The sequence below is a fragment of the Plecotus auritus genome, assembly GCF_963455305.1.
Source record: "Plecotus auritus genome assembly, chromosome: 7".
In the NCBI taxonomy this organism is placed as follows: Eukaryota; Metazoa; Chordata; class Mammalia; order Chiroptera; family Vespertilionidae; genus Plecotus; species Plecotus auritus.
The window spans coordinates 8522731-8541438 of NC_137774.1; the positions used below are offsets into that span (position 1 = coordinate 8522731).

At 42.9% G+C, this 18708-nt stretch overlaps 3 protein-coding genes across 3 annotated transcripts in view; all 3 read left to right on the plus strand.

The window, feature by feature from the left end:
• Positions 1–18384, plus strand: part of LOC308254759 (uncharacterized protein) — a gene marked incomplete at both ends in the record, with an annotated part of 30942 nt that extends 12558 nt beyond the window's left edge. Inside the window, 3 exons of the mRNA XM_080681151.1 lie at positions 7849–7921; positions 10154–10588; positions 18081–18384. Coding sequence (XP_080537277.1) covers positions 7849–7921; positions 10154–10588; positions 18081–18384 — 812 coding nt within the window. The remainder of the gene's footprint in view (positions 1–7848; positions 7922–10153; positions 10589–18080) is intronic.
• Positions 1970–2356, plus strand: LOC308254310 (keratin-associated protein 2-2-like; the record flags this gene model as incomplete). Its single annotated transcript, XM_080680270.1, has 1 exon — positions 1970–2356. The coding sequence occupies one exon, from the start codon at positions 1970–1972 to the stop codon at positions 2354–2356; it is 387 nt and encodes a 128-aa protein (XP_080536396.1).
• On the plus strand, positions 5499–5912 carry LOC308254308 (uncharacterized protein; the record flags this gene model as incomplete). The annotated part of the gene is made up of 1 exon (XM_080680268.1): positions 5499–5912. The coding sequence occupies one exon, from the start codon at positions 5499–5501 to the stop codon at positions 5910–5912; it is 414 nt and encodes a 137-aa protein (XP_080536394.1).
• Positions 18385–18708: the final 324 nt, after the last annotated feature.

Genomic DNA, 18708 nt, shown 5'->3' on the forward strand with positions numbered 1-18708 from the left:
TGGCCAGATTATTATGCGTTCAGAGATCATAATAATCTGGCCACTCAGTGTATATGTAACCAAAATCATAGAACTCATGGGAACAGAGCATGGAAAGGTGGTTGCCAGGGGCTGAGGAGCAGGAGATGGGGAGATGCAAGCCAAAGGATACAAACTTTCAGTTATAAGATGAATAAGTTCGGGGATCGACATGTACAGCATACAATACAATATAGTTAACAATACTATATTGTATACCTGAAAGTTGCTATGAAAGCAGAGCTTTGATGTTCTCACCACCACCACAACAACAAAATAATTATGGGAGGTGAAGGATATGTTAATTAACCTTACTGGAGTGAACATTTTGCAACAGGTATGTGTCAAGTCGTAACAATATACATTTTACTTATTCAAGGTTATATATCAATTATACCTTAATAAACCTGGGGGGAGGGAAGAAAGCAGAATATACAAGTTTTTATCTAGGCTCTGGTTACTGTTTTGAAAAAATCACGTGTGTCTATGGACAAGAGAAAGAATGTGACATGTGAGCGACTCAAAGGTCTTCACTGACGAGACCGCTTGACTTCTCCCTCCTCTGTTTCCCCCAGTGGTGACTATATGTTTAGTCATTTTACATTCCTTTTAAAGTTTTGAAATTATGTTTGAAATCACATTTAGGGAGCTTTAGCTCCTGGGGCCCAAGGCACATTCTTCTGAAAAATGAGAAAGATCCCGAAGTGATCTCCAACCCTGGCTGGTGACTAATAGGAGGGGTGACACAGAAAAGTAATGTGATTGTTTCCATGCAGTTCCTTACTGCCTCTGCCTCTGCCTCCAGGAGAAGCGTGTCCATCACATGTCTGCAGAGCCATGGCAGAGCAGCTGTGTGGGCTTCCAAGGCAATGCCTCTGAATAAGGTATTGCACATGTTTGCATTGCTGGTGGGAAACCCCCACCTTGTCACTTCTTAGTCATAGCACCATGTGCAGGTAAATGAAGAAAAAGCTTCTCATGACATCATTCTTGATCACATACACAAGAAAACCAAATATAAAAAATGCCACATCTCTTGCCCGGCTGGTATTGCTCAGAGGTTGACCGTCAACCTATGAAACAGGAGGTCACGGTTCAATTCCCCACATGCCCGGGTTGCTGGCTCGATCTCCATTAGGGGGCATGAAGGAGGCAGCCGATCAATGATTCTCTCATCACTGATGTTTCTATCTCTCCCTCTCCCTTCCTCTCTGAAATAAAAAAAACATACATATTTTTAAAAATGCCATGTCTCATGATCAGCATTCTGTGATCAGAAGGACCAGAGATGTGCACAGCATGAACTGGAGAAACGAAATAAAAAATAGATGGCAGTCTTGGATGCTTTATTCCAATACTTACGTGGTTTACAAAAACAAAGTTTTGTGCTTCCCATACAAGTATATGAGTTGCAGTCTTATTCAAAGTATATATACATTCCATTATAGCAAGCAATATGTAGTTCCAAGGAAGGACATGTGCAATACCTGTGTGATTAACATGTAGGCTTTTCAGAGAGCTCTTGAGGGTCAAGGTTAGGACCCAGTCATTGTTCTATAAACCCCTATATTATGTTTAATTTCTTTTAAAAATTGCAATTCCTACAGAACCATTTGTCCAGGATTCATCAGGTGCTATCTATTCAAAATGAGCATCAAGAGTTGCTATCACCTGAAACGACTGTCACTGCCTAAATTTTCATGATAAATAGCATGAATATACCCATATTTAACGCACAAAAATAGTTCTTTAATGAGATCATGAGTCTGTCATGAGCAATGCAACCATTAGTCAAAACAAACTTCTCTTTAATTGGCCAAAATATAAACAAGAGGGGTCATCAGCACCAGGCCAGGGTATATAAAGGGCCCTGTGGGGGAGGAAGACATTCACACCTGAGAACACCCAACTCCTCTCACCAGTCCAACTCATCCCACCCCCAGACACCACCATGACCGGCTCCTGCTGTGGCTCCACCTGCTCCAGCTGTGGGGGAGGCTGCTGCCAGCCCTGCTGCTGCCGAGACCCCTGCTGCTGCCGCCCCTGCTGCTGCCAGACCACCGTGTGCCGCCCCGTGACCTGTGTGCCCCACTGCACGCGCCCCATCTGTGAGCCCTGCCGCCGCCCCATCTGCTGTGACCCCTGTGGCCTGCAGGTGGGCTGCTGCCGCCCCATCACCTGCTGCCCCACGTCCTGCACGGCTATTGTCTGCCGCCCCTGCTGCTGGGCCTCCACCTGCTGCCAGCCCATCTGTGTGCAGGCGCCCTGCTGCCGGCCCCCCTGCTGCCAGCCTGCCCCCTGCCGCACCACCTGCAGGACCTGCCCCTCCTGCTGCTGAGCTGCCTGGAGCAAGCAATCAACCTTCTCTACCCAACAAAATTCCTGCCCTGAGCCATTAAGACCTCAAATCAGCCAGAAGTTGCATGGAGATCCAAATTCATCTATTAAGATTTGGGCTGTTCTCAAGTCTTTGTAATAGTAGCAACTTCTTTCTTTCCATCTTAGATCTTAGGTCTTTCTGGCATGTTTAGTTTCTAATAAACTTCTCTTCTTTGGCCTAGCAATCACAGCTTTGGTTTTACTTATTCATTCTAATTTTGTTCATTACATTTTAATAAATGTGTTGATTTACTACCATCTGCAAGTTACACACTGTATGGTATATAATAGAAAGTAAAATTGACTTTAAAATGTTCCCCTCTTCAAGAAACTTCCAGAAAGGTGAATCAAATTAATAATCACTCAACTAAAAATTAGAATATGAAAAAAAATCAAAGCACAACACCCTGTTTGGTATCAACAAAAAGTCACTATTGGAGAACAAGAAAGACTGAAAGGAGAACCCAGCATTTTATAAGCGTTAAGATTTTGGGGTACAGTTCTGAGGGAAGATGGCATTCTCAACTATGGAAACAGTATGCACACAGGTACAGACAGGCTGTTCAGAGGAGAGTTGCCTGGGAGCACTGGATATATGTAGACTAATCGTGGAAGGTACATTTGGAAAATGTGTGTGCTTTGCATATTAACCAAAGAAGTTTACCCTTAAGGCAATAAAAACTAAGGAGCTGTTGAAAGCCTTGAGGCAGGGGAATGGCATGACAGGAGTTGGACATTGGGGCAGTTCCTACAGTCACTGCTTATAAAAACAGAAGACCACCGGCTATACATATGATGACTATACAGAAACAAACTGAGAGCTGAACTAAGATGATGGCAACAGAATAAAGAAGACACAAAGAGGATGGCAGACCTGGAAACTCTGAAGGAATATTAGCTAGTCTCAATGTGGGAAATAAGAAACAATTAGGAAGCAAATGTGATTTATTGCAGTTCTGGAGGGAACTCTTTTGATCAGCAGACACCTGAAAGAATGTTAACATACTTATGCTTATTTACTGTGTGTTTAAAATCACCACTCTACCGGGTTTTCTGCCTTCCATTAATATTCACATTCTTGAGCTATTGAAAAATATTTTTAAAACAGAAGACAATGAATTTTATTAAATCTAATACTGGACAGCAGCAGAAAATAAAATGAACAGCTTTAGAAGCGAAGGATAAGAGTTTTATACCCAGCTCTTCTGGCTATGTACTGGCTATGTGAACGTAGCAAGTCAATAACCTCTCCAAAATGCAGCCATTCCTAGACTCAATGGTATTTTAACATCAACTGATGTTCAGAGGGAATTAAAAGTAGTTCATAACATTAGTACCAATGTCCCAATTTAGAACTTTGAGATTAAATGGGTTTATATTTGACTCTTTTCCTTGAATAATCCCTCCTATCAATACTATACTGATTTGTGCACTAGAACAAAATGTGAGGCAAGCAGATTAGGTTTTGCTTTCTACATAACCCTTTAGTACCTCATACATAATAGGATTTAATAAACTTGTGTTATTTATAAAAAGAATGATGTCAATTTCTGTACCTATAAAATTAAATAGTTGGACAAGATGATTTATTAAGGTTTTAATCTCTAATATGTAATGATTCCATTTAACCATTTTTCAACTTCATACCTACAGTCATAGTTATCATCTGACATGAACATCTTTATTGACACTGGCATGAATCACTTTTTAACTAATCACTTGTATTAACCAACACCTCTACCCCATAAAAGCTAACTATGTACTTCTATTTATGATTAGAAGAAAGGAATAAGCCTGCCATAAATAGCAACACTATGTTATTTTGGCCATACTTTTTTTTTTCATTTATCTCCCTGTAACCATAAACATCAACTTTTTTTCTTTTAGCAACTACCAGGAATTGTTTCTATTTTACTTTGCACATATTGAACAATATTTGATCATCCATTTCCTGTCCTGCCCTATAAGCACTGTGATCCAGAAAAAGTATTTCCAAGTTCCTGCTATTTATTTTATTGGTTCACCTTTATAAATTAAATTGTTTTGCTCTTTGGTCTGATATTCTTCCATAAGACATAAGGTGTAGTTACATGACATAAACTGAAATGAATCCCACCTCTGAGAAATCAATACTATCCAGATAACCTGTATAGCAATGATTTTCATGTTTCGTAGAAATATAAATTACACTTAAATTTTTTTGTGATTTTTTTCCTAATTACTAGATATGAATTTTAGCCCTTATTTTAAATTTTTTATAACAAAATATTTATAGTAAACTGGAATGGAACAGGTTTTGTTCTGTATATCCTTCTGAGTGATAAAAGTTTCCTCAAGGCTGAATGTGTGAAGTTCAGGAGAGAAAGATCTATGAATTTCTATGAAGTGGAGTTTATCAGAGTTTCAATGTGGGTGATTGTAGGGACTGATATCTTATTAATCTAAACAAATATAAAGACAGCCTTACATAGCCCGGCCAGCATGGCTCAGTGGCTGCGTGTCGACCTATGAACCAGGAGGTCACGGTTCGATTCCTAGTCAGGCCACATGCCCGGGGTTGCAGGCTCAATCCCCACTGTGGGACATGCAGGAGGCAGCCGATCAATGATTCTCTCTCATCATTGATGTTTCTATCTCTCTTTCCCTCTCCTTTCTTCTCTGAAATCAATTAAAAAATACATATTTGGGGGGAAAAAGATAGCCTTACATAAAGGCAATGGTTAACAATAACAGTCAATGGCTAAATTTTTTTTCTGAAGACTTGAGTTTTGGTGAGTGAGAGTCACTTTGTCAAGTAAAAATTACAGCATTGTTTGTAGACAAAACAAAAAAAACAACTCTACCAAGGACCACCGGACACATTTAGTGAGTACTACCAGCTGAGCAATAAGGAAAAACCAATTTGGACATATATTTAAAATAACTCAGTACCTGAATAATCAGAGGGCCCTGGGAAAGCTTGTTTAAAGAGTAACAAGAGAAAAATGCTATCCATGACACAGAACTACTGGCCAAAGCCTATAAAAGGCCCGAGTGGAACAAGCAGCCCTAACTCAGAAACTCCTCCAAGCAACCCACCTCTCAACCCAACTCCTGACACCATGGCCTGCTGTCAAACTAGCTTCTGTGGATTTCCCAGCTGCTCCTGTGGGACCTGTGGCCCCAGCTGCTGCCAGACCAGCTGCTGCCAGCCAACCTGCTGCCAGACCAGCTGCTGCCAGCCAACCTGCTGCCAGACCAGCTGCTGCCAGCCAACCTGCTGCCAGACCAGCTGCTGTGGCACCGGCTGTGGCCAGGATGGTGGCTGTGGAGCTGTGAGCTGCCGCACCAGATGGTGCCGCCCTGACTGCCGCGTGGAGGACACCTGCCTGCCCCCCTGCTGTGTGGTGAGCTGCACCCCCCCAACCTGCTGCCAGCTGCACCATGCCCAGGCCGCCTGCTGCCGCCCATCCTACTGTGGACAGTCCTGCTGCCGCCCAGCCTGCTGCTGCTACTGCTGTGAGCCCACCTGTTGAGAAACCTCCTTCTGATGGGAATCCTGAGAAAATGGCACATCCAAGCTAATTAACGTTAGAGTCTCAACAAACTTCTGAGCTCCAAATACTCACACCCCAGCTTGCAACCCAGCTTGCAACCTCTTGTCACAAAGCTGCATAATTCCCCTAAGATGTAAATTAATGTATAATAGGAGACCAAAAGTATTTCATAGACCTGGATATCAACCGAAGTCCTATAATCTGAAAAGAGGGCATGATACATTACCATAAATATCTCCTGAAATATTTCAACAGGTTTGGTATTTAATAAAAATTTTCATTCTTCAGTGTTGAAGTCATTGTTGAAGAGTTCTTTTCTTTTAAACTTGTTATTGATACTGGGGTTTTCCAATATCTCAATAAATGTGGCATAGCCCTGTGTGTTTTCATTACTATGCCTTTAATAATGGTCTTTAAAACGTCGTTTTTCTTTGTTTTGCCATTAAGTGGTCCAATATTCTGCAGCCAAAATATATGATTAAAAGAATTTCACCTCAATTTTTTAAAAAGTCAAAGAGAAAGAATTCTCCACTAGCACAACATTACAAGAATTACACAGCTTGTTGAGCCTACAGCTCTTTCCTTCCTCTAAGTGGACATAACACCCCATCAGGGCACAACCTACACATGCATATACAACACCTCTATTCCCTCCTCTGCCACTCTCCTGTCTCCCATCATGTTGGGATGATTTAGAGATGCATCTTTTACTTACAATGGCTTCAACTCAGAAACACCAAAATGAGCCAGGCTGGAATTCAGGAGAGAAGAGAAAAATCTTGTTACATGATTTAGGATAAAAATTTGAGGGTGTTCATTTGCATCAACCGTGTCTTACCTCTCAGGTATTTAAGAAAGGCAGCTGCAACTGATGCAGAGAACTGATTAAATGCAGCTTAAGAAATTGAAAGAATACCCAAAACTTATAACTAGAAAATGGAACCCTGACCAAAAAAGAAAAATAATTCAATAGATTAGTATCTATAAAAATTTGAGAATAACATCTTCTCTTCTTATAGTTCTGGAATTGTCTGAGCACCATAACTTAAATAAAATTATTAAAATCAAAAGGAATGGGCACAGTAATTTTAAAAAGCTTTAAAGTGTAAAGGTACTGGTATTTCCCCTCCCTCCCCCAAAAAAAGGCCAGCAATAGAGTATCCAGCATTTAAACAGAATAGAAAATCTACACAGTGGGAGATCACAAATGATTAAACTTCTTACTCTTTATATGAGAATCAATCAGGAAGCAAGGGACTTAAGTGGTAGGACAAAAATCTTGATTTTCTTTATTTAGGAAATGTAAGGGAATGTTCAGATTAGTCTTCATTCTATGGCAGAGAGGTAAAATTCTCAAATTTTAAGCATCATGCGTTATGTGATGGTTGATTTTATGTCTCAAGTTGATTGGGCTAAGGGATAAACAGATAACGTTATTTCTGGGTGTGCCTGTGAGGGTGTTTTCAGAAGAGATTAGCATTTGGCCTGCATACTGAGTTAAAAAGATGAGCCACACTCACCAACACAGCCAGTCATCAATTAATCCACTGAGGGCCCAGATAAAACGAAAAAGGCAGAAGGGCAAATTTGCTCTCTTGCTCAAGTTGGGACATCTGTCTTCTGCCCTCAGATCAGTGCTCCTAGTGGGACTTCTCAGCCTCCCTAGTTGTATGAGCCAATCCCACATAATAAATACATATATTTTCACTTATATGTACAGGGGTGGGCAAAAGTTGGTTTACAGTTGTTCATATGGAAAAAGACACTCCAGTTTGATTACTATAATAGCTTTATTAACTCAAAAAAAATGTCACTCACAACCTGCTTTTGCCCACTCCTGAATTTATATACCTTGTTGGTTCTCTTTCCCTGGAGAATCCTGACTAAAACATCTTATTCTTAATTATTCTCTAAGGGCATCTAAAGACCAGAAACATGAAAACTGAGTTAAATTTTGCAGTGAGAAAGATGTTGAAAGCAATGCCGTGGTAGAGAAGCACATAAATGGAAATATGATATATAATGCTACTCTATCTCCAGTGCCCTTGTCAATATGAATTTTAACTCCTCAAACATCTGAAATGTGTGCAAGGAAAGATAAATCATTTTAGTATCAAAGATTCTGCCAAATTTAGGTATGAATTAGCTCCTGAGATTGTAGTAATGAGAAATCCACATAGTTAAAACATCCAATGTGGGAATATTAGCTAATTAAAGAATTGGTGATACAGATTTGCTAATGGAGAAGAAGCAAAAATATTCACAAAGAACCATACCTTTCAATTCACATTTGATGTCGAATTTGAAAATGTCTTAATTCACCTGGGAAGAGTTATGATCTGAACTGAAAGCTGTCATTTCTAGAGAAGCAGAATTAACATTTGGTGTTCTGATTCAAACTCCCTACGTGGCATTGGATTAGTCTCTAACAACTACAGTAAACTGCACACTCTAGGTCTAACACACCATAGTATGCCACATACTCCAGTTTTAATATATTAAGAGTGTGATTTTTATGCAGTTAGGAGCATTTATTCTCAGCACAAGAAAAAAATTCTAACTGTGTGGTGATGGATCTTAACTTACTCTGGTGATCATTTCACAATATATACATACTAGAGGCCCAATGCTCGAATTCGTGCACAGGTGGGGTCCGGCTGGCCTGCCCAAATCAGGCCGATCAGTTCTGGCCCACTGGGGGGAGGGACCACGGGTGGTTGGCCAGCCCTGCCCCTGATGCGGGGGGGGGGGGCATGGGGGGGTATGGGCTGGGGGGAGGGGCTGGGGGTGGTTGGCTGGCTGGCCCTACCCCCTGGTCAAACTCCCGGTTGAACTCCTGGTGGAGGGGACAATTTGCATACTAGACTTTTATTATATAGGATATCAAATCATTATGTTGTATACTTAAAACTAATACAATATTATATGTCAATCATATCTCAATTTTAAGAAAAGAACATTTAAATCTATTGGATGAAGTCACAAGTCAAGTAGTCACAAGTTACATGTTAACTCTTTCAGCACTTAAGATTTTCTTGAAGTATACCTATTATATAGTTTTTAAAAAATAAAATCTCTTGCCCAGATGGCATGGCTCAATGGTTGTGCATTGACCTATGACCCAGGACGTCACAGTTCGATTCCTGGTCAGGGCATATGCCCGGATTTTGGGCTCAATTCCCTGTGGAGGGTGTGCAGGAGGCTGCCAATCAATGATTCTCTCTCATCATTGATATTTCTATCTCTCCCTCCCTCTCCCTTCCTCTCTGAAATCAATAAAAAAATATTTTTAAAAAGTAAATTAAATAAAATCTCCAGAGAAATCTCTAATCACAGAGTTATTACTCATGCTAAACTCTGTCTTTCCTCCCTCTACTCTCCAAAAGTCTGTAAGAAATAGGGCAAATTTCCATTGGTTTTCCCTAGAACACCTGCTTACGTGGAAAAGACTGTAATAGTTGCAAGTTTAGTCTGGAGTCAGATGGCATGGTTCAAATTTCAGATTCACCATTTGTTAGTGTGAACTTGGGTGAATGACTTAAATTTGTTTGTGGCTCACTGTCCTCATAGAGATGGTATAATAGCAATGACACCTACCCTGTAGGGTTGCTGTGAAAATTAAATGAATTGATGCAAGCAAAGTACTCAGAACTGTTTGGACACATAAGTGTTTCAAAAATGTTTTCAGTAACAATTCATCCATATTTCCCAGCCCCCAATGAAAGCATCTGTTCTGTCCAGCTGAATCACTCTGCTGCTCTGGCAAAGTGAAGAAAAGAAAGGGTAGGGAAGGGGCAGCTGTCAACATTGGAAGCCACGTGGCTGAGCATTGAACTGTCATGTGAGACCCAAAAGCTCAATTATTAGGGTCAACATTGAGTAATATTGACACTACTTAAAGGTGAGACATCAGCCAATTATTCTCTGGGCAATGAGCATATTGTAACGAATATGGGAAATTAGGGGTTATGTCCTCAATGAACGCTAATGACTACTGGGCCATGGTAAAGAATCCTAAATGAAGACCAAATAAAATAAGCCTTTAAAGGCTTTCAGAAGATTGCACAAATAACTCAGGGACAGGGCAATTATCATTCACAAACAAGTTATTTAAACACAAACAAGGAAGAGACTTCGGGAATTATGTAAATAATAGCTGGCCAAGGCTTATAAAAGGCCCAATGTAGAAGTCAACACCAAACCGAAAAAATTTCTCCAAGCAACCCACCTCTCAATCCAACTCCTGACACCATGGCCTGCTGTCAAACTAGCTTCTGTGGATTTCCCAGCTGCTCCTGTGGGACCTGTGGCCCCAGCTGCTGCCAGACCAGCTGCTGCCAGCCAACCTGCTGCCAACCAACCTGCTGCCAGACCAGCTGCTGCCAGCCAACCTGCTGCCAGACCAGCTGCTGTGGCACCGGCTGTGGCACTGGCTGTGGCCAGGATGGTGGCTGTGGAGCTGTGAGCTGCCGCACCAGGTGGTGCCGCCCTGACTGCCGCGTGGAGGACACCTGCCTGCCCCCCTGCTGCGTGGTGAGCTGCACCCCCCCAACCTGCTGCCAGCTGCACCATGCCCAGGCCGCCTGCTGCCGCCCATCCTACTGTGGACAGTCCTGCTGCCGCCCAGCCTGCTGCTGCTACTGCTGTGAGCCCACCTGCTAAAAGCCAAGTTAATGATTTTCAACCTGAAGTTTCAACTTCCAGCTCAATCCATGAACTAATTCTTTCTTCAACCATCCCTGGACCACTAACAAGTTCTGGAACTTTTGTTTGGCTTTTGTTGTGGGAGTTAGCAAATACTTGGGCCTCACAGACCTGATCTCCTCACTGAGGCTGCCAAAATACAAATTTGACTCAAGAAATGGGAAAACCAATTTGCACTTGGCCTGACCTTCAACAAGTATTCGATCCCACGCTCCAGGACTCAGTGCTGCCGAGGCCGGGAGGAGCTATCTATACTTCTCAGAGGCGTTCGCCTCCTCTCCTCTACCATCCTGCAAACTGCACTTCCACAAAAGAGGAATACTATCCTAAGGCCTAATAAATTATATTTATTTGGTGCAGCAGACATATCTCTTTTTCTTCATTGAGTGTGCTCATGATGTATATTTCATAGAAAGTCATGCAAAGTATTTTAATCTGGTTGTGCTACGCCGCACTGCTCTTCTTATACAATGTTGGGAAAATTTTTGATGAGATCCAATGGAGGTTAATCCCCATAAAAACATCCAGAAAAGGCAGTTCTAGGGCCGCAGAAATGGCTCAGCTCTATGACCAAGTCCTGACCTCACACAGTGCTTTCACAACCAGAAAGCTACAGAAGCCAGGAGCTCTGAATCTAGCGCCAGAATATGAGTCATTTTTTTCACATGTGTTAAAGGAATGCTCTTTCAGGCAATCTTCAAAACTGGTAATGTATGCTAGTAAACCCCACTCTTCCATTTACATGTGGTCTTGCAGAATAAAGCAAGTGAACTACAAGTTGAGGAAGCCTCTCTGAGGAAATACGCTTTTAATTGGATGGAGATTTTTACTCCAAAAACTTTTCTTCCCTAGTTTCTATACTGAAAGTGAGGATAACAAAGATTTTTTAAAAAAATATATATTTTATTGATTTTTTACAGAGAGGAAGGAAGAGGGATAGAGAGTTAGAAACATCGATGAGAGAGAAACATCGATCAGCTGCCTCCTGCACACCCCCCACTGGGGACATGCCCGCAACCAAGGTACATGCCCTTGACCGGAATCGAACATGGGACCTTTCAGTCCGCAGGCCGACGCTCTATCCACTGAGCCAAACCGGTTTCGGCAGGATAACAAAGATTTTGCTCTAATTTTAAAAGCAACATATTGTACATTGGCTTAAAATGTATGCTTAACAGAAATACATATGTATTATACATATACATGCATTTATATGTAATACATATATACAATGAATTTAAACACAAGTATCGCAGAATATTTCACAAATTTTTGGGAACGGATCAGGATTAATTCATGGTTTCTTGGGATTAGAACTGGATGAGACTGAAGGTATTCTTTTTTATTAAGAATACTAGGGGCCCAGTGCACGAAATTCATGCACATTAAAAGGGGATTAATTAGAGGAAATAATTTAATATTGCTATTTGCCCTTTCTCTATAATAGAAGTGTCAGAGATAAAAGAAAATTAGTAAAATGTATATGAAAACCTTCCTCCTGTCAGAGTCTGGGGTGCACCATGGGACCCAGAGTCAAGTCCCCGCCCACCCACATGCTCCTCAAAATTGTGTGAGACCCAGACCCGGCCACCCCCCCACCATTGGGCTAGATCCAGACCTGGCCAGTCCCACCCTTGTCAAGCCTCGCCAGGCAGGGGGCATAGCCTCAGGTCCCCTGGCTTGGCACCAGCATGGGGGCATGGCCTGAGGTCCCCCATCCCAGACCAGGGTGAGGAGCATGCCTTGAGGTCCCTCGTCAAGCCCTGCTGGGTGGGGGGCATGGCCTGAGGTCCCCCATCAAGCCCTGCCAGGCAGGGGGGCTCAGCCTCAGGTCCCCCGGCCCAGCACTGGGAGGGGAGGCGCAGCCTCAGGTCCCCCATCAAGCCCCACCAGCAGGGGGGTGCAGCCTCAGGTCTCCTGTCAAGCCCCGCTGGGTGGGGGGGCATGGCCTGACTTCCCCCGACCCAGCACTTGAAGTGCACCTTGAGGTCCCCTGTCAAGCCCTGCTGGGTGGGAGGCACAGCTTGAGGTCTCCTGTCAAGCCCAGTCAGGCAGGGGGGTGCAGCCTCAGGTCCCCTGGCCTGGTGCTGGGGTGGGGGCATGGCCTGAAGTCCCCTGTCAAGCCCCACCTGGTGGGGGGCGCAGCCTGAGGTCCCCCGGCCTGTTACCGGGGTGGGGGGGGGGCCCAGCCTGAGGTCCCCTATCAAACCCTGCCAGGTGGGGGGCACAGCCTGAGGTCCTCCGGCCTGGCGCTGGGGCAAGGGGAGCAGCCTGAGGTTCCCTAGCCCAGCACCAGGACGGGAAGTGCACCTTGAGGTCCCTTGTCAAGCCCTGCCGGGTTGGGGGCACGGCCTGAGGTCCCCTGTCAAGCCCTGTTGGGTAGAGGGTGCGGCCTGAGTCCCCTGTCAAGCCCCATGGGGGCAGGGGAGGGCGTAGCCTCAGGTCCCTGCTGATTGCTCGTTAAGGCTCCTTATGGGAACTTGGCCTCAGCTGTGGGTGCAGCCATCTTTGTGATGGAATGATGGTCAATTAGCATATTCCCTCTTTGTTAGATAGGATTACTTTGGCCCTGACTGGGTGGCTCAGTTGGTTGGAATGTCATCCTGTACACCAAGAGGTTTCAAGTTCGATTCCCAATCAGGGCACATACCTAGGTTGCAGGTTCATTCACCCATCAGTTTGCATACAGGAGGCAAATGATGTTTCTTTCTCTTTCTCTCTCTCTAAAATCAATAAACATATCCTCGGGTGAGGATAAAAAAAGAAAGAATATTACTTTGGTTAAAATTCCAATGCTTTATTCATTTATAGATTAATAAATATCAAGTAATTAGAAAGCATGAATAAAGGATAATATGTAATCAAAGAATCACTTTCCCTGACGCAGCACCTAGAAACCTGATCCAATCCAGAAAACACCCCTTGAACACCAGAACAGAAAGGAAGACGAGATAAATAAATAGATAGATAGATAGATAGATAGATAGATAGATAGATAGATAGATAAATGGACAAGTGACTTTAGTAGGATGCAAATTCGGATGTTTATCATTACCATACACTGCTCATCATTCATTCCCTCTTTAATTCAACAAGTGCATACTGAGCATGGACGCGCAGATGGTGCAGAAGGTACTATCTAGGAAACCAAGGCGAACCTGACATGGGCAGATCATGCCCTTAAGGGACCAATGATCTGGTGGAGCAATAGCACAATTTTCGCCCTGGAGGTGTCTGAGAGAGCATCTCATCCTACAGATGAACAAACCAATGCTCAGAGGGATTAAGTGACTTTTCTGAGGTTCAGTCACTTAATAGTAGACCCAGTTTGAGAAGCCTCTTTGGTTGAATTAATTTAATTCTCAGTTAAGAGGTCAGTTCCCTACATCATGTGACCACCTCTAATCTCCTAACTCTGGACTTGTTTAAAGTTACTTTTGAAAGGGAAGAGACTCCATTTTTGTGCTAGGCCCTTCCCCCTGTCCCCAGAATAACCTCCCTTCCGAGAAAAAATACAAGAAAGCAGCTAGGCCCAAATTGGGCTATACCGTAGCATGCTCCTTCACCCATCAGGTGCCAGGGCCAGCCTGACAGGTTGAACCGGGCTGAGGTAGGGAGGTGGGAATTGAGAAAAGAAAGACAGGAGAGTGGGATCGGGAGGACTACAGGTCATCGAGAGACTGCAGCAAGTTTATTAACTGCGTAATGCCTTTTGTGCACAAAACACTGAATCTCAGGAGGTCTGTCAAGAGGAATGTATTATTTGTTCCTCTTAATCTCTAAGGGAGAGACAGAGCAGAAGGACAAATTCTCAGTACAGCAAATTTCAGTAAATAGTTACAGACTTCTTGGTAAGCTATGAAAGGTTGCTCTCATTCTACTGGTAACCGCCATCCAAACAAGCCTGGGAAAACTGTGTGGGTAGCAGACAGCCTTGCTAGTCCCTTCAGGTGACCTGGGACTGACCAATCAGGGTCAGACAACTCAGGGGACCCTCCCCCTGCCCCAGACCCCTATAAAACCTTTGTCCTGTTGAAGCTCTCTCTCCACCTCGCCGCTGCGCCGGTGTGTGTGGGACTGAGCTCGAGCTAGCTCGAATAAAGGCTCTTTGCTTTTGCATCAGACTCGGCTCCCTGGTGGTCTTTGGGGATCACGAAATCTGGGCATAACACTTTCAGCTTAAAATTCTATGATTTTTGAAAACTAAAAAGCACAAACTAAAAACAATTGAGATTTTATCAGTAGGGGATGACTGAAGAGAGTGTGGTGTGATCATACTCAGGAATACCACATAGCTATTTAAAAGAAACAGTAATAGTATGTATAGGATAGGTCAACAAATTGAATAATCTAGATGAAGTGGGTATTTCCTATCAAAACTGAATCATGGGGATACAGAAATCTGAACAGAGCTATAGCTAAGAAGGAGACTGAATCTGTAATAAACAACCTCCTAAAAGAGAAAATCCCAGTATCAGACGGCTTTACTGATGAATTCTAACAAACACTTAAAGAAAATGAAAGGAGAAACACTTCCAAACTCATTCTATGAAGCCAGCATTACCTTGATATCAAAGTCAGACACTACAAGAAAAGAAAATTACAGACCAATATCCCTGATTAATATTGATGCAATATCCCTTGACAAAATACTATCGAACAGAATTCAAAAGCACATGAAAGGATATACACTATGACCAAGTAAATTCTCAACATATGAAAATCATTCAATCCAATACATCACATAACAGAATGAAGGAGGGAACACATGCTTTTATCTCAATAGATGCAGAGAAAACATTTGATGAAATTCAACAGTCTTTCATGATTAAAAAAAACCTAACACACATACTCAACAAACTAAGAACAGAAGGAAACTACCTCTGCATAATAAAAGTCATATATGAAAAGCCCACACCAACATCATACTCAATGGTGAAAGTCAAAGTTGTTGTGTTGGGGGGTTTTTTTGCTAAATATCAATGTATATTTTTATTTAATTTTTTATTGAGGTATTACATATGTGTCCTTATTGCCCTGTTGCCCCCCCACCCAAAGTTTTTTTTAATAAAATTTTATTTTTATTGTTGACAGCATTACAGAGGTCCCCCAATTATTCCCCCTTTACCCACCTTCTCCCAGCCCCTGCCACACCCCAGGCATTCACCACACTATTGTCTGTGTCCTTTGGTTATGCATATATGTATATGAGTTCTTTGGTTAATCTCTTCCTGTCTCCCCCACCCTCCCCTCTGGGACATGTCCGTCTGTTCCATGCCTCCCTGCCTCTGGACCTATTTTGTTCATCCGTTTATTATATTCATTAGATTCCACTTGAGATCATATGGTATTTGTCTTTCTCTGACTGGCTTATTTCACTTAGCATATTATTCACCAGACCCCTCCATGCTGTTGCAAAGGGTAAGAAATCCTTTTTTACAGCTGCATAGTATTCCGTTAAATACACTACAGCTTTTTTATCCACTCATCTACTGATGGGCACTTGGGCTGTTTTCAGACCTTAGCTGTTGTAAATAACACTGCTATGAACATGGGGGTACATATATTCTTTCTGATTGGTGTTTCAGGCTTCTTAGGATATATTCCCAGAAGTGGGACCACTGGGTCAAGTGGTAGTTCCATTTTTAATTTTTGAGTAAATTTCATACCGTTTTCCATAGTGGATGCACCAATCTGCATTCCCACCAGCAGTGTACTAGCATTCCCTTTTCTCGACATCCTGACCAGCATTTGTTATTTGTTGCTTTATAAATCTGCCACCTACTAATATGGAATGGTCTGCCTCTTTCTTTTGTTTCTCTTTGACCTTCGTGTATGTGGGCCAGTTTGCAAACCAAAATCAGTATTAATCATATAGCCAAAGGTGGAAGCAACCCAGTGTCCACTGGTGGATGAATGGATTAAAAAAACTGAGGTGTATGCATACAATGGAATATTACAGATGTCAGAGGGGTGGGGGTGGGAAAACTGGATGAACAAAGGTGAAAAGATTAGCCAAGGAACATATAGGCATAGCCCAAGGACACAGACAACAGTGTGGTGAAGGCCAGAGGAAGGAGTGGGGAGGGGCTGGGTGGAGACGGGCAAAACGGGGGTGAGTGAATAGGGGACATCTGTAATAGTGTCAACAATAAAATTTTAAAAAGGAAACTCTGACACATTCTACAACATGGATGACTCTTGAGAACATTATGCTAAGTGATATAAGTCAGTCACAAAACAGACAAATACTGGATGATTCTACTTGTATGAGGTACCAAGAGTGGTCAAATTCATCAAGGCACAAAGTAGAATGGTGGTTGCCAAGGGTTTGGGGAGGAGAGAGGAGAAAGCTGTTTAAATAGAATTTGTTTTGCAAGATAAAAAGAATTCACAATGTGAATTTACTTAACACTAGTGAGCTGCACTCTTAAAAATAGTTAAAATGATAAATTTTATATGTATTTTACAATTAAGTTGTTTAAAAATAAGTAGTATAGGAGACCCCAACTACCTAATTAGAAGATCTATGTGCATAGATGCTGCTTCATGTTTACAAAAACAGGAAGAAAGGTATTGAAGAACAGGTACCAAACTTAATATTAGTTATCTTCTGGAATACTACTTTTGGAAGGGATGTGTATTTTGGCAAAGGGAGGGAAAATATTAACTTTTGGTACTGCCTGACTTGTTAAAATGTGTGTTCATTACTGGCATATATTCTTAATTTAGTACAGTCAGAAAACAATCTACAAGCTGAAGTCATTAGGGTCTCAGTTGGGAATATGTACATTGATGATGAAGACAAATGCCCGCTAGAGCTCTGAGGATCCTGGAACTTGCACACTCGGATCACAGAAAGGCATACTTCTTTTGGATATTGATGAACCAAGTGAGTGACAACGTGTTTATGAATCATGATCCTAATTGAGTGACCACCTACAAAGAAAATGTTCAGTTTAGATACACTCTGCTTGAAGGTTATCAAAGGACAGATTGGACAAAGCAAGCCTGGGCAGTGGTTGGCTCAAGTTTGGTCCTTCATGTGACTAACATACATAGGAGCTGCCATGACTGGCTTCCACAATGAGGCTTCACTTGCCCCACAGGGCAAAGAAGAAACGTAATGAGACTTAATTGAGCAATGACCAAAGCAGGCTATTAAAATGCTATTTATAACTTTCTAAACAACTCAGGTATTAGCCAATCAGAGACTGACTTTGCAAATAGTTTCAAGGAAAGATGCTAAATGTTAGGAAAATAGGTGTCTCTGGGGACTATATAAAAGGCCAGATGTAGAAGGTGCAGCCAAAACTCAGAAACTTCTCTAAACAACACACCTCTCAACCCAACTCCTGACACCATGGCCTGCTGTCAAACTAGCTTCTGTGGATTTCCCAGCTGCTCCTGTGAGACCTGTGGCCCCAGCTGCTGCCAGACCAGCTGCTGCCAGCCAACCTGCTGCCAGACCAGCTGTTGCCAGCCAACCTGCTGCCAGACCAGCTGCTGTGGCACCGGCTGTGGCCAGGATGGTGGCTGTGGAGCTGTGAGCTGCCGCACCAGGTGGTGCCGCCCTGACTGCCGCGTGGAGGACTCCTGCCTGCCCCCCTGCTGTGTGGTGAGCTGCACCCCCCCAACCTGCTGCCAGCTGCACCATGCCCAGGCCTCCTGCTGCCGCCCATCCTACTGTGGACAGTCCTGCTGCCGCCCCGCCTGCTGCTGCTACTGCTGTGAGCCCACCTGCTAAAAGGAAGGTTGCTGAGTACTTAAGAATGAAAGGAGCAACTCAGGAAAACTGCCTGGATCTCTGAAGAAGTGTCCGACTTTACTTGGATGCTATGGATCGTGATGTTTCTAAGCCGCTTAGAAATCCCAAGTCTTAGGCCCCGCTTGAGTGTGCTGAATTGGCCCACTGAAAACATGTATTTATCAGTGTCAGATCAATGACAGCTCTGTCCCCCTCCCTATTTCCTGATTCCCACACATTTTCAGACCTGCTTTCTCCTTCAATATCCCGTTCATTTAAAATAAAATGTTTAATTGTGCTAAGCAAACTGAGTCATTTTCTTCC